The 13186-nt window shown below is 52.1% G+C and overlaps 1 protein-coding gene across 1 annotated transcript in view; it reads right to left on the bottom strand.

Annotated features, from left to right (window-relative positions):
- Nucleotides 1-1003: 1003 nt before the first annotated feature.
- The window catches only part of Phgdh (phosphoglycerate dehydrogenase), a 30178-nt gene continuing 17995 nt past the window's right edge, over nucleotides 1004-13186 (bottom strand). Inside the window, exons 6-12 of the mRNA XM_040752158.1 lie at nucleotides 8843-8975; nucleotides 8294-8442; nucleotides 7314-7466; nucleotides 4225-4357; nucleotides 3158-3288; nucleotides 2086-2323; nucleotides 1004-1301 (exon numbers count right to left, since the gene is read on the bottom strand). Coding sequence (XP_040608092.1) covers nucleotides 1147-1301; nucleotides 2086-2323; nucleotides 3158-3288; nucleotides 4225-4357; nucleotides 7314-7466; nucleotides 8294-8442; nucleotides 8843-8975 — 1092 coding nt within the window. The 3' untranslated portion in view covers nucleotides 1004-1146. The remainder of the gene's footprint in view (nucleotides 1302-2085; nucleotides 2324-3157; nucleotides 3289-4224; nucleotides 4358-7313; nucleotides 7467-8293; nucleotides 8443-8842; nucleotides 8976-13186) is intronic.

Here is a 13186-nt window from a genome sequence, read left to right as displayed (position 1 = left end):
ATCACCACACACACACACACACCTTGCTCTTTTCCTCATCAGCCTTTATAGCGCCCAAGGTCTTCCTTTGGCCCCTCTAGGATACTCCTCATTCAAACCGACAGTATAGGAGTCAACATTTCAGGCCAGCACAGCCATTTCTTTCCAGTAAGAAAATGGGGGGTCTGTTATCAGGACCCCCAGAAAGCAAATGTCGGACACCACTGGAGAGCTGTCTGCTTCCAGAAGCCCGTGTGCCCACACGTCACCCTTGGGTCTATTGACTGACGCCGCACGGCACCACCACGGTGTCCCAGGGCAGACCCTCCGCTCTTTCAAGGTCTCACACAGCAAGGCCAGGATCTGTTGCACCAATGGGAGCAGGCCTTTGCTGCTGGGGCCGGGGCTGGGATTTAGCTTATCTGTGCCAGTGGAAGGCAGGCTGGAAACGAATCCTTCCCCAGCAGCGGGGCCAGAAGGTTTCAACAGACACCGTTGTTTGAAGGGAGTTCATCTACCACCTTCCATGAAAGCGCTATCGAGCGCACACCAAGCTTGCTGTGTAGCTGCTAAGTAAACGGGATCCTTCAGCTCACAAAAGTCTGCCCAAAGCGACTGCCCAGACACCAACACCCTCTGCTCAATTTACTCAGGAGCATCTCAGTACTCCTTCAGCATGTGATCTGCGCGTTTAGCCACGCCCCCAAGACTTCTGGTGCAGGACCGTCCAAGTCCACTTTGAATTCAAAGCACCAGCCGGGGCGGCCTACACTGTGCTGAGTTTTACTCCCTAATTGCACTAACATGAAAGGGTTCTGGAACATTCAGCTATGATCCTGTGAAAATGCTTCTGGATAATCTTAGAAAGGAAAGGAAGGGCTATCCTCAGGGCACCCAAGCTCAGGTCCTTTGCACACCCCAACCCTTCCCTACACACCCTACTGGTCAGATGCCAAAATCGCCAGAGGCAGCCCGCGGGTGCCCTCTGCTGGCTTTTCCGTAGAACGACCGCACAGACACCATGTGGAGTTAAGACTGTTTACTAGATGTTATTTAAGGCAGGTGCCCAGGTTCTGCCCCAGGAACGTGGATCTCCTCTCCCTATAGATCATAGTGAGCGGGTTTCTTCAGAAAGGCCTGAGGGGCTGGCGCCTCTGTGCTCCAGGGTCAGAAGCAGAACTGGAAGGCCTCAGACACGTGCTGCTTCCACGCTTCCAGGCTGGGCAGCAGGGACGAGAGGCCCATGACGTGCCAGGCGTCTCCGTCAGATATCTTGGAGGTTTGGTAGGAAAGCAGCTGCACACCTGCCTCTGCCAGGAGGCCTGGGAGGAAAGGAAATCCCGGGTTAGCGTGGCACACGGGGGAAGAAGGGGTGAGGGAGCAGGAATCCAGAAGAGAAGTCAGAGGGCTTCTGCAACCAAGACCTCAGGCGGAGGAGGGGAGGGGGCGGGGCTGATCTCCATAGTAACAAGCTGCAATGGCGACTTGGGTGACTTCCTCTGTGCTAGCCTCTTCTCAGCCTGAGCATCAAGTGGGGGGGGAGGGGCAGGACTTCTTACCCTGAGGACAGCTAGCCAATAGCAAGGAAGGATAGCAAGATAAGCAGAGAACCTTCTGGGCACTTGGCAAAGATGAGGACATAAAGCACCCCCCCCCCCCAGGGCCTGGGGGACACATCCCCTGCCAAACTTGAACAAGACCCGGAACCCTCAGCAGACCAGGTCCCAGATGGCCTGTACCACAGGAGGGGCACTCTGACACACTTTGCTGTGGCTGGGCTGGTCACCAGGGCTGGCAGATGGAACACACGATGTAAACTCCGGGATACAGACAGTGTGTGGGAACATGGCAAACTTGTGCCATGGCCTCGGGTAAGTGGTACTCTGCCCACCTCCGCCACACTGCTCTGTGACATCAGATAAGCCACATACACTTTCCTTGTCTGAGCTGTCTCTAATATTGTGGAAATCATTCTGCAAGACCCTCTGTGAGGTACATACAGACATGCCCTGAGGCCAGAGAACGACCCAAAGGAAACCTCCCCAAGGCCCAATCCCAGGAAGACCCCATCTCTGCCTCAGGAGCCTCCCCCGAAAGCCTCCTCACCAATCATAGTGGGCAGCATTACAGGGTTGGAGGGCTGAGCCCGGAACATGAGCAGGGGCTGGCCCCGGCGAAGCGGCACCTCTGGCCTGAAGACAGCTCCATTGAGCGCCTGTAGCATCGGTGTGGTGCCCTGGACCAAGCCCACAGCTTTGTAGGGGGCACCTGCCAGGGCCACAGTCAGGAGGCATTCCCCACTGCACTGGTCTCCCGGGACCACGGGGCTGTGGGAGGTGGTGACCTGCAGAGAGAAGACAGAGGCACCTTGAATTCTCGACCCTCTCCCACAGCCTAACCACACATGTGCAAGACATCTAGCCCAGCCACCAGCTCAGTAGTCTGGGACTAGGGACAAAGGGGTGAGCCTTATGCCCCCAGACGTGAACTTCTTGAGACAGTCAGCACGCCCCGTAAAGGGAAGACCAGGGGCGTGGTGTGCCTGGCTGGCCAGGAAGGGTAGGAAGGCCAAGCATTGAGTAGCCAACCAGCCTGGCCCTTTCTGCTCCAGCTTCCCAGTCAATGGCTGGGCGGGGTGGTGTTGGGAGAACTCTGTTCTTGTGGCTTTGGCCAGCTTCAGCTGGCCAACGCCTACTCTTTGATCCCAAAGGAGAATGAGAGAAGCCACTGGAAGGAAGCTAAGGGTGGCGGAGGATCAGTTTCCCAGGGTGGGGAGCATCTCTCAGCTCCATCCAGGTGCAGCCTAGCTCAGCTTTATTCTTCAGTTTGAAATAGAGGTGCCTTATTGCACCCCGTATTCAGAGCGCTTATGCATCTATCCACGCAATAGTTTTGTGAGTACGTGCTCACTCCACTACACTCAAACATATGGGCTCCTCCTGCGCACGTGAGGAATTAAGGCTAGCTTTCACTGATAGGCGGGGCGGGAAACCCTGAGGGAAACTGTGGACAGGCTTCTAAAACGTGGGGTGGAGCTAGGCACTGCGACACGTGCCTGTAATCCTAGCACGTGGGAGGTAGAAGCTGAAGGATCAGGAGTTCAAGGACAACCTGGGTTATGAGACAAGTAAGAGAGGGTGGCAGAGCAGGGCTGACAGTAAACAGAGAGGGTGCGCACATTGAGGCCAGCCTCTTTCACCAGTAACTTAGCGTTCACCAAGTTCACATCTGACTGCTTTGACGCTTCCTTCAGAAGGCCGACAATGACTGCAGGGCTCAGGCAGGTCCCAGCGTTCTTCAGAGATGTTCCTGGGGACACACAGAGTTAACCTAAAGACCACTGTTCACTAGGTACCACGGGAGGGGCACTTAGCTCTCAACTACAAGGCTCTTGTTGCCCTGGGGGCCCCAACTGCAGGCTCCAGTGGGCACTGTAATTCCTTCAGAGTGCTGAAATCCAGCTAGGGACATATATGGGCCCAAGCCCAGAGACCTAGGATGTTTTAACCAATTTGAGAATCTCCCCCTCCAAAACTGACACCAGCTCAACTGGCATCCTTGGCCTGCCTGTCTTCCCAGAAGATGCTTGACTGGAACTCAAGACCCCTGCGAGCTCAGAGAAACGGAAGGGTCCACTGAAGTAACCACATGACCTACCATGCCTTCCTTCTCAGGGGCTTGGGTATCCAGGGCGGTGGGCATCCCCAGCCTGTCCCTGGTAATCTTGATGTTTCGGGTTCACCTATCCTGCCCATCCTCACAACCTCTCCCCAAAGTCAGGTGCCAAATAGACAGTTGGGGGGTGGAGGCAGCCCTGAATAGGATGAAGGGAACCACCCAATCCCATCTGCAGAGTGGTGGACCTGCTACCAAGGCAGCTGAGCTGCACACAGCCACAGGTAAAAGTAGACCCATATAGTTCTGCTGGCTAGTTGAGATTCTCTATGGATCCCAGACTCCTTCACGTGAACTTTCTGGTCTCTCTTGCAAGGGAAACAAGTCTATCCTAGAAACACTGCATAAACATGAAATGAGAAAATTAAGTACATTTTCCCAGGGAGCTTATATCCCACTTACATCTTGTGTCCACCTCCACAGTGTGTGAACTATGCCCAGAGTAGAGACCAAGTCCCCTGAGTCTGCAGCCAGATCTGCAATGAGCATCGGACACACCCGGAGATGAATCCACACCCCCTTCCCCCTGTCTCTAGCTTATGCTGTGGGTCCACCCAGACCTGGACTCACCTTGTGTCACCACCTGGATGGTCCCCTTAGGGGAGCCAGCCCAGGCATGCATGAGTGTGCCCAACGCTTCTGCCAGACCAATCCAAGGCTTGGTGTGTGGAGAGAAGGCACTGGTAAGGGCCTGCGCATTTACCTGCAGGAAGAGGGAGGGAGCAGGGTGAGGCTGGGAAGAAACAAGTAAGGTACATCTGCTTAAATGAGCAACCGAATCAATGCCCCGTGGCCAAGAGTCAGCTTGGCAGGCAGGGGCAACCCAGGTGATGGGTGACAATTTCCAACCAACCAGGAAACAGTGACTTATCCCTATAGGTGAGAAGAGAGTCCGAGGGGACACAAAAGCTATATGGCCGGAATGGGGGGCCGGAAGTCTAGCTTCTTTCATTGAGCAGCATTGGTATTGGCACCGCTTGTGGGAGACTGGCTTCCGGTGTGATAGAGAAGGATCTGGACAGCTCATCATGCGGGGGAGTCACAGATGGTAGGGAAGCAGGGTGGCGGCTCTCAGGGAGGGCGGTCTAATTTTGTGTGCGGGCTTGCACCTCGGGCGTTGTTTAGAGCGAGGGCTTCACTATATAGTCCAACCTGGCAGAACTCCTGAGTGCTAGGATGACGGGAGTGAGCCGCCACACCTGGCTCATTTTATTTTCTATCTTGATAATTTTAAGCGACTGTTCACATTTGTCACTAAACACTATGCTCAGTTACCATGACTTGCAAAATCAGATTCAGGCAGTTCTAATGATCCTATATCAAGCTTCAGACATCCACCTATGCCCTGTATGCGGAGACATGCTGGGAAACTGAGCCACCAGAGCCAACTGAAAGGCCCTGGGCATTCCAAGTACAGGGTCTCAGGGCTTGGACCTCCCTCCCCCTCCCAGGGACCTAATAACAGAGCTTCCTTGTTCTGAGGTAAAACTCCTACTCCTTTTTGTGGTTCCAGATGCTCTGGCTCCCAGTCAGGCATTAACATTTTCTTTGAGGCTACTTAGAAAGAATCCATCTAAGAAGGATTTAATTAGGAATCTGGGTTTTAAATTTGGACGTGGTGGCTCATGCCTGTACTCCCAGCACTAGGAAGGCCGAGGTAAGAGGCTCCCCCTCAGTTCCAGGCCATCTGTAACTACTGAAGAAGAAAATACCGTCTCTAAACATGAGCTAAATCCCCACTCCACTGGCAAACAAACAAAAACTCGGGTTTGATTAAAAAAAAAAAAAAAAAACAAAAGCAAACAAGCAAGCAAGCAGCTTTGAGATGAGAAAACAACCTAATATGTCTGCTCTGCTCTTGCTTTCATAGTTATCACTAGAAGAGTCTTTGGTGTTGCTCCGAGAAGCTGCAGGGAGACAGGGAGGAAAGGACTAGGAAGTGAACTCAAGACAGAGCACGCATGCTCAGCTAAGAAACCCCAAAGCAGGCATCGCACTCACTATTGACTGTGGAGCCCACACCCCAGCCCAGGAATATGCTTGCTGATCACAGGTCTATGAAATAAAAGGGTGAGCAGTGATCCGTCTTGAAAAACAAATAGCAAGATGCCAGGGCAGAGTCCGGTCCTCTGAAAATCAAACTGGCCCCAGAGCCAGGGAGGAATTTCCTTTTGCAGTACAAATGTCTCTTTCCAAAGAGTTTGATTCGCCAACATTTATGAGACTAGGATTTTTCTATCTTAGATAAGATGGCAACACTTGTCTTTGTGCTCTGTGGAGCTTGTGTGAAGAAGTCCCTGTCAGAAAAGGTCATGGAATCTCACCACCGCCTCACCATAAGTGACTTCCTCAAAGGGTTCCAATGAAGAGGGCAGAAACCCACCTTTGAAAAAGCTGAAAGGGTTGGGCTCTACTATCAGGTTGCCCAAGAGGGGGCTCTTCCTTAGCAAAGGCATGAGCTGAGGCAGAGATGGTCTGTTTTGTTCAGTTTTCCACTCTCTGGTTAGACAATTCAGCCAGGACCCCCAGTTAAAGTCACCTGCTCAGGAACTCACTGGGGAGCCAGATGGGTAGGGAAATGTGCTGTGGCCTCAAGGAGCCAACTCTGTATGCAGAGGAAGGAGAGGACAGGCAGCCAATGTCACCTGGTCGCCACAGGCTCTGCAGGTTCTCACACCATAACTGGCCCTCAAGGTCACCCCTGATCACAGACCAAATGGCATCGTGAGTGTCTCAAGACACAGAACTGAATCGTCTAACTAGAGAAAGGAGGCTTAGTGAAACTGTCTGTCCTGCCGTAGTTCTGCCCCAGCCTGTGAGTCAGCCAGGAAGGAAGGCAGCATGAGCCCCCTCTCACACACCTAGTCTTATCCACTGATTTCTGCAGGGTATTAATCACATGCCAGCGGCATTCATAAGCTGCAGAGAAACTTAAGTATTAGCAAGATAACAGACCCATTAGAGCTGATAAGAATGTGGTGAGTGAGTGGGGCGGTGCACACCTTTAATCCTGGCCCTCAGAAGGCAGAGAGAAAATCCAAAGCAAACAAACAAAAACAAATAACAACCCCCCCCAAAACAACGTGGTTAGCAAAAACAATGAGGCAGAGCTCCAAGGGCCCAGAAAGTCTTGGCAAAGGAAGGATAGTCCCTAGGAAGAGCTGGGTTTTCCTAATTCTGAGTCCTTTGCCCTACCCATGTGCGTGCATGTGTGGGGGTGTGGGGGGGGAGGGGAGGGGAGTGAGGGGGGAGGACGAGGGTGGGTTGGGACCCACCAGACTAAGCAAGGGGGCTAACTAAAACAGCAAAGGGTCTAGAAAGTGTGAAGACTGGGTTGCTATGGCAGGGGGAGCTCTGCAGAGTGTTGAGCATGCCCCCGTCACACACACTGGGCCCTGCTCCCTCACCCTAGCAACACACCCTCATTCCCCAGGCATGTGGACAACAAAGGAGCCTTTTACTGCTTGCCGAGCCTGGGAAGCTCACAATCTCTGCAGTGAGGCTACAATATAACAGCTCAGACCCTGACTCCCTGCTCCAAGGCCTTGGCTATCCAGACTATAGAAGGGCTGCTCCTGCAGGGACAACACAAGTCAGCCTCCGGATTGGTTCTCCCCAGCTGCTGTGTCTGTGCCCCAGTCCCATGTGGAGATACTTACGACCCCTGTTAGAGACTTCCCCTTCACCATGTCCACAAACTGGACTGCGATTTCCTCCCCACAGCGGCTCTGGGCCTCCTTGGTGCTGGCACCCAGATGGGGACAGCTGATGACATTCTCATGGTCCACTAAGGCCCGGTCCCGTGGTGGCTCCTGCCCAGAGAGGTATCTTTAAGTTAGTCACGGATTAGCTATATACCCTTTGCTGCTGCTCACGTTGAATTCTGAGAATTGCAACCATTTGAATCCTGGCCTCCTAACGGCAGAGGAAGATGGTGCATTATTAGGAAGATGGTCATACATGGGGAGCTTGACATACACCATACACCCTGGGCGGGGAATAGACAAGTTCTATGGAGTTCAGAGAGGGCCAGTGACCGCCATGGCCTCACGGCTAGCTAGAACCTGCATTCATGCTAAGGTTCATATTCTTTCCCCGAGCCACACGGAGGAGCCCCGACGCTGAGATAGCATCTTTACGGAGAGGGAAGAGGTGCACACTCTGCACTCTACGCTGGGCTGAACCTTTGCACAAGCTGGGACAGCAGTCTACACTGGGGACTCTGGGAGAATACTGTCATCCCTGGGTTTCTGGCCCTCCTGAGGAAGGGGGAGGGAAAGAGGAATGCTAATGGGTACTGGACAGGCCATCTCCTAGGCTATAGGGCTGACTTCAGTATCAAGACAACATACTAACTTCCTGCTCCCATGTCTAGAACTCCCAGCTTCAATTTGCCTCTGGCTTCCCCAAGTTACTGGCACAGCAATAGCCGGACCAGGAATGGGAAGACCCGGGTTTTGCAGAAGACAGCAGAGTGGAAAGACCTCCTCTAAACCACAGGAGTTTCTCGGCAGCACCGCTTCCTCCGTGCCAGAGACACAGTGAGCTACTGTCCCGTAAGATGCCACGTTTTCCTGCCTGTGGCCTCTCGCTTCCTCCCTTTCCCCTCCGACCCGACCCGGAGGCCGCAAGCACTTACTTCTGTAAACACATCCAGAGCGGCCCCAGCACACTGTCCCGACTGCAGGGCACGGAGCAGGGCGCCCTCATCCACAATTCCTCCTCGAGCACAGTTCACTACTCGCACGCCCTTCTTGCACTGGGCAAAGGTGCTGTCATTCAGCAAGCCTGGAAGGAAGAGGTGCTGCCTGCTGTAACGGTTCCCCTCCAGCCGCCTCTCTCCAGAGGCCTCCTTCTGCGGGATAGGTACCTTGTTCTCACCCGTCCCCCTAGATGCTCTGCGATCACAGACCCTGTACCGGGCTAGACTCAGGAACTTCTGGAGATGAGTATGTTTTGAGTGGGTCTAGGAATCAAAGAGCCCCTGCAGGGTCCCACGAAGCCTCCACATGGGAGGCTAGCTGCATGCGTCCAGATCATCGACCCACCCGTGCTTTTTCAGCTAGCTCGGCCTCCTCCATCTGAGGTAAGGACTTGTGACAAAGTGTCAGCGTGCTTAGCAGGTCCTGGGGAGCCCCTTTCTACACCCGCTTAACGGGTCTGTAGAAAACCCACGTGGAGAGCCTACCTGTGGTGGAGGGCAGGAGGGGGGTGTGGACAGTGATGAAATCACAGAGAGGCCAGACCTCCTCCAGAGGCAGCTGCTGAACGCCAAAGGAGGCTGCGACTTCCGGAGAGATGATGGGGTCATAGCCTACAGTCTGCTCAGAAGCGAGAGAAGGAAGAGGCATCATTACTGTCAACGTTGTTATTATCAGAAACGGCACCATTTGTTAGTCGTTGACACCACATTGATCCTAACCGAATCCTTTAGGTTCAGGACAGTGCAGTGTGCTTAGGACGACTCTCCTGCCAGCTGTAGGCCAGTGGAAGGAGGCTTGCTGAACTAGGAGGGAGGAGCGCACAGAGAAGGGAAGCCTGCCTGTCATCAAGTTCCAACCTCGGGCAGACGCGGGAGCAAGCAGCTCCGTGTGTGGCTGGACAAACTGGAGCTCAGAAGCCCTGAGACAGGAGCGCTGGTGGCTAGGCCGGCTCTCCCCAGCGTGCCAGCAGGTGCCTGGGGCTGAGGGCCGTGGGCTGGGACAGGGGTGAGCAAGCACATCCAGAGGCCGGAGAGCATAGGCTCAGCTTCTTTCTAGTACCAGCAAGGGCCATGCCCAAGCAGCCAGCCAGATTTAGCAACTGGTATGGGGCAGGGGTGTTTATAATAATCAAGAGCAAAGCATTCTCTGTCTGAACTACCCAGGAGGCCTTGCTGGGCCTCCCTCCCGAGCTCAGCTCTTGTCAGCAACTCTCACTATGGGTAGTCCACGAGGCCGGTGTGCTTTCAGCATCCAAGAAATACGGCTGGAGCCAGGAATCCTTCCTCAGCTGCTGTCAGCCTTGTGTCAGGCTCCTCTAGATGGGCGAGAACCCCAATATAAGAGCCACTGGAGAGATGACTTCGGCCACCTACTGCTCTAACATTCACTAAGGTAAAAATATGTTCATGGTGGACGTAGGTGTAAGTGAAAACAGGGAAGAAACGAGGCCTCATCCTTGAGCAGTTGCTACCTCTGTGGAGAGGAATCCTTCCCTTCCTATGGTTTTAAGTCCTCTAACTACATGGTGTGGGAAGAACTTGAAATTAGGGGACTATCGATCCTGCCTTACGATAGATAATACAAAGACTTCTTTTTCACACTTCATAGGTTCTGGGGAATAAAATGAAAATAAGCCCAGTTATGAATAAGTTAACACTTCAGGGTCACATTTTTGCATCATTAGCCTTGTTCATAGGCAAAGCCAAGGAGCTCCCTTCCCCCACCCCAGCCACCAACCAGTGAGGGCTACAGGAAAGACACTGCTTGTGGGTCTGCAAAGACCACTGCGCAGAGCACCAAGGGCTTGTGGGTTCTGGGCCTATTCAGACATTATTAGTGCCCTCTGATGGCATCCACTCATTTCTGGACAGAGAAGGAAATGCTCGGGGGGAGAGATGGATGCCTGGCCTCATCCTCACAATTCGTCTTTGTCTGCTGACGCCAGGGATGACTGGAACAATGGCTTCGTTCATCTCTAACCCAGATGTGTTTTTCTTCTCATGTGCAGTGAGGGTAGAAGAGATCACCAGAGATCACAAAGCCACGCGTGACTGAGCTAGCTCACAGCACCCTGTGGTCTGCTCTACCCTTGGGGAGAAGGCAGAGCTCAGGGCTGACTGCCAGACCCACTGTCCCTGCATGTTAGCAGGTGCCTGGGTTTTTTGGGGGTAGTGGTCTGGGAAAGGGGTGAGTGAGCACTGTCTACAGAGGCCAACGAGCATGGGCTCAACTTCCTCCTCATGGAGAGACAGCATCTACTTATCTGAGGTGACTGCCAGGAATGAATCTAGCTGGGAGGAGCCACGCTTCAGCTTTTTTCTTCACAGTGATAACTAGGGCATAAGCTGAACTCAAAGGTTTTCACACTAGGAGACAATGCTGGCGAAAGTGAACAGTATAACACCAGGCCCATAAGCCAGCCATAGGCCTGCCTGGTTCCTGAAAATGCTCAGCCAGCCTACTGTACAAATACTGGGGAGCATGCTGGTTGGTTTTTGTCAACTTGACACAAAGCCAGACACATGTGGAAAGAGGAAATCTTAATTGAGAAAATGCCTCCATAAGATTGGTCACAGGCAAGACTGTGGGATACTGCCTTGACTGAGTGGCAGTGCCACCCCAGGGCACATGGTCCTGGGCGGTATAAGAGAGCAGCCCCAGCAAGCCAGTGTGCAGCACTCCTCTGCGGCCTCCACATCAGCTCGCGCCTTGGGTCCGACTTCCCTGGAGCATGGACTACAAGCTGTTAAGTGAAATCAACTCTTTCCTCCACAAAGTTGCTTTTGGTCGAAGTATTTTATCAGAGCAGTAGGAAAGTAGCTAAGACACTGTTGGGCCCCAGCCCCATGGGGTCTCTGTGAGTTGCTGGTCAGCCTACAAGTGCAACTTGTTTTCCAGTCCAAGTGCTTTCTGTTTTCTAGTCCTGGCTTACCGCCCGCGCGCACACACACACACACACACACACACACACACACACTCTCTCTCTCTCTCTCTCTCTCTCTCTCTCTCTCTCTCTCTCTCTCTCTCTCTCTCTCTCTCTCTCTCTCGGCAATAAAGGTAGCACATGCATTCTCTTAGTACAAACAAATGGACGTCTGGTCTTTCTTTCCCTGATACCTTGGAGTTGCTTGCAGCGGGTGCGGCAATTGGAGGTTCCACCAAGACCCAGAGAGACTTGGAAAGACTGGGAAAGATTGACCAGAAAGAAGATTCGGGAGAGGAGAGACTCAAGAAAGAAAAGAATTAAAAACAGGTGCCTCAACTTCTAACAGTAAAATTGAATGGTCAAATCTCCAGGCTTTGCTTCAGAGATCACCCTCAGTTGGAGGGTGGATTGGATTAAATCTCCAGGCCTTTGCCTGACACCAAGGTCAGGAAAGTAAGGGGACCCTGAGAGATTGCCCTCAGTTGGGGGGTGGATTGGATTAAATCTCCAGGCCTTCACCTGACACCAAGGTCAGGAAAGAAAGGGGAACCTGAGAGATCACCCTAGGTTGGAGGGTGGATTGGATTAACTCTCCAGGCCTTCGCCTGACACAAAGGTCAGGAAAGAAAGGGGAACCTGAGAGATCGCCCTCAGTTGGAGGACGGATTAAAAGTGGGTGAATTGAAAATTGGTAACAGTTAATAAAGGAGGTACTGGTATTAAGGAAAAGAAAAGGAAAAGATAAAAGTATATAGAATGGAAAATACACAGAGAGTCTGGATACTGTGTACAGTTGTGTTGTCTTTAAATTGTTTAATTGCTAAAAAAGGAACAAAAATTGCTAAAAGACATTTGATTATTAATGTTGCTAAATTAATCCAACTTATATATTTTGGAAATGCTTTGACTTCTAAATTTAAATATAAGGACAGGTTACTTGGGGAAAAAAATTCTGCTTTTGTTTCCACAGAACATAAAAAGCTGTAGGTTCCTTCCAGACTAGTATGGCTTGAAGAAGCAAGACCACCTGAAGCAGTGGCCCAGGTGATCCAAAATCTAAAACAGCTGAGATGATGCAGCCTTACAGACCACAAAAACAAGAACTTCAACAGGTTTCTGGGTTTTTTTTTTCTTTTGTCATGATCCCCATGGTATTTCAGCGTCCCTTAGCAGCAGGAAGTAGTTTGGAAAGGACAACGCCCACATTCCCAAATATTGTTTATAAATGTTTGTTTTTGTATACTAAAATTGACATTAACATCCTAGTCACCTGAGATAGGTGCTAATTTATATATAAAGAAGGGGGGAGATGTTGGGCCCAGCCCCATGGGGTCTCTGTGAGTTGCTGGTCAGCCTACAGGTGCAACTTGTTTTCCAGTCCAAGTGCTTTCTGTTTTCTAGTCCTGGCTAGACCGCCCCAGCCTTGACCCTCTGACATCAACATTCAGCAGGAGGAAAACAACGATCTCTTCTACCTGGGGTTTTTCCACTGTGCTGTAAACCTGTATATAAAGCTCCTCCCTCTTACAAGAGTGAGAGCGGTTAGCACTTGCAATGAAGACTCTCTCTCTCTCTCTCTCTCTCTCTCTCTCTCTCTCTCTCTCTCTCTCTCTCTCTCTCTCTCTCTCGGCAATAAAGGCAGCACATGTATTCTCTTCCAGCTCCAGGGCTCTGTAGGCTCAACAGAGGATGGCACACTGAGACCTTGAAGTTAAAGGGGCTCCAAGCAGAGCTGGCTGGAACATATCTTCCTCCTAGCTGTGTGCTCTGACTGAGCATCTGAACTCCTTCTGCCACTGCAATGGATTTTACACACACAGTTAACAAAAACTATTACCTCAAAGCTGCTTAGGTGAAGGCCCAGAGTCTACCCGCAGCTCTCCTCGACCCCCTCCTCACTCCT

Source organism: Mesocricetus auratus, unplaced genomic scaffold (genome assembly GCF_017639785.1).
Source record: "Mesocricetus auratus isolate SY011 unplaced genomic scaffold, BCM_Maur_2.0 Super-Scaffold_100009, whole genome shotgun sequence".
NCBI classification, from domain to species: domain Eukaryota; kingdom Metazoa; phylum Chordata; class Mammalia; order Rodentia; family Cricetidae; genus Mesocricetus; species Mesocricetus auratus.
Note: the sequence above shows the minus strand (reverse complement) of the source record. Positions and strands in the feature narration are given on the sequence as shown.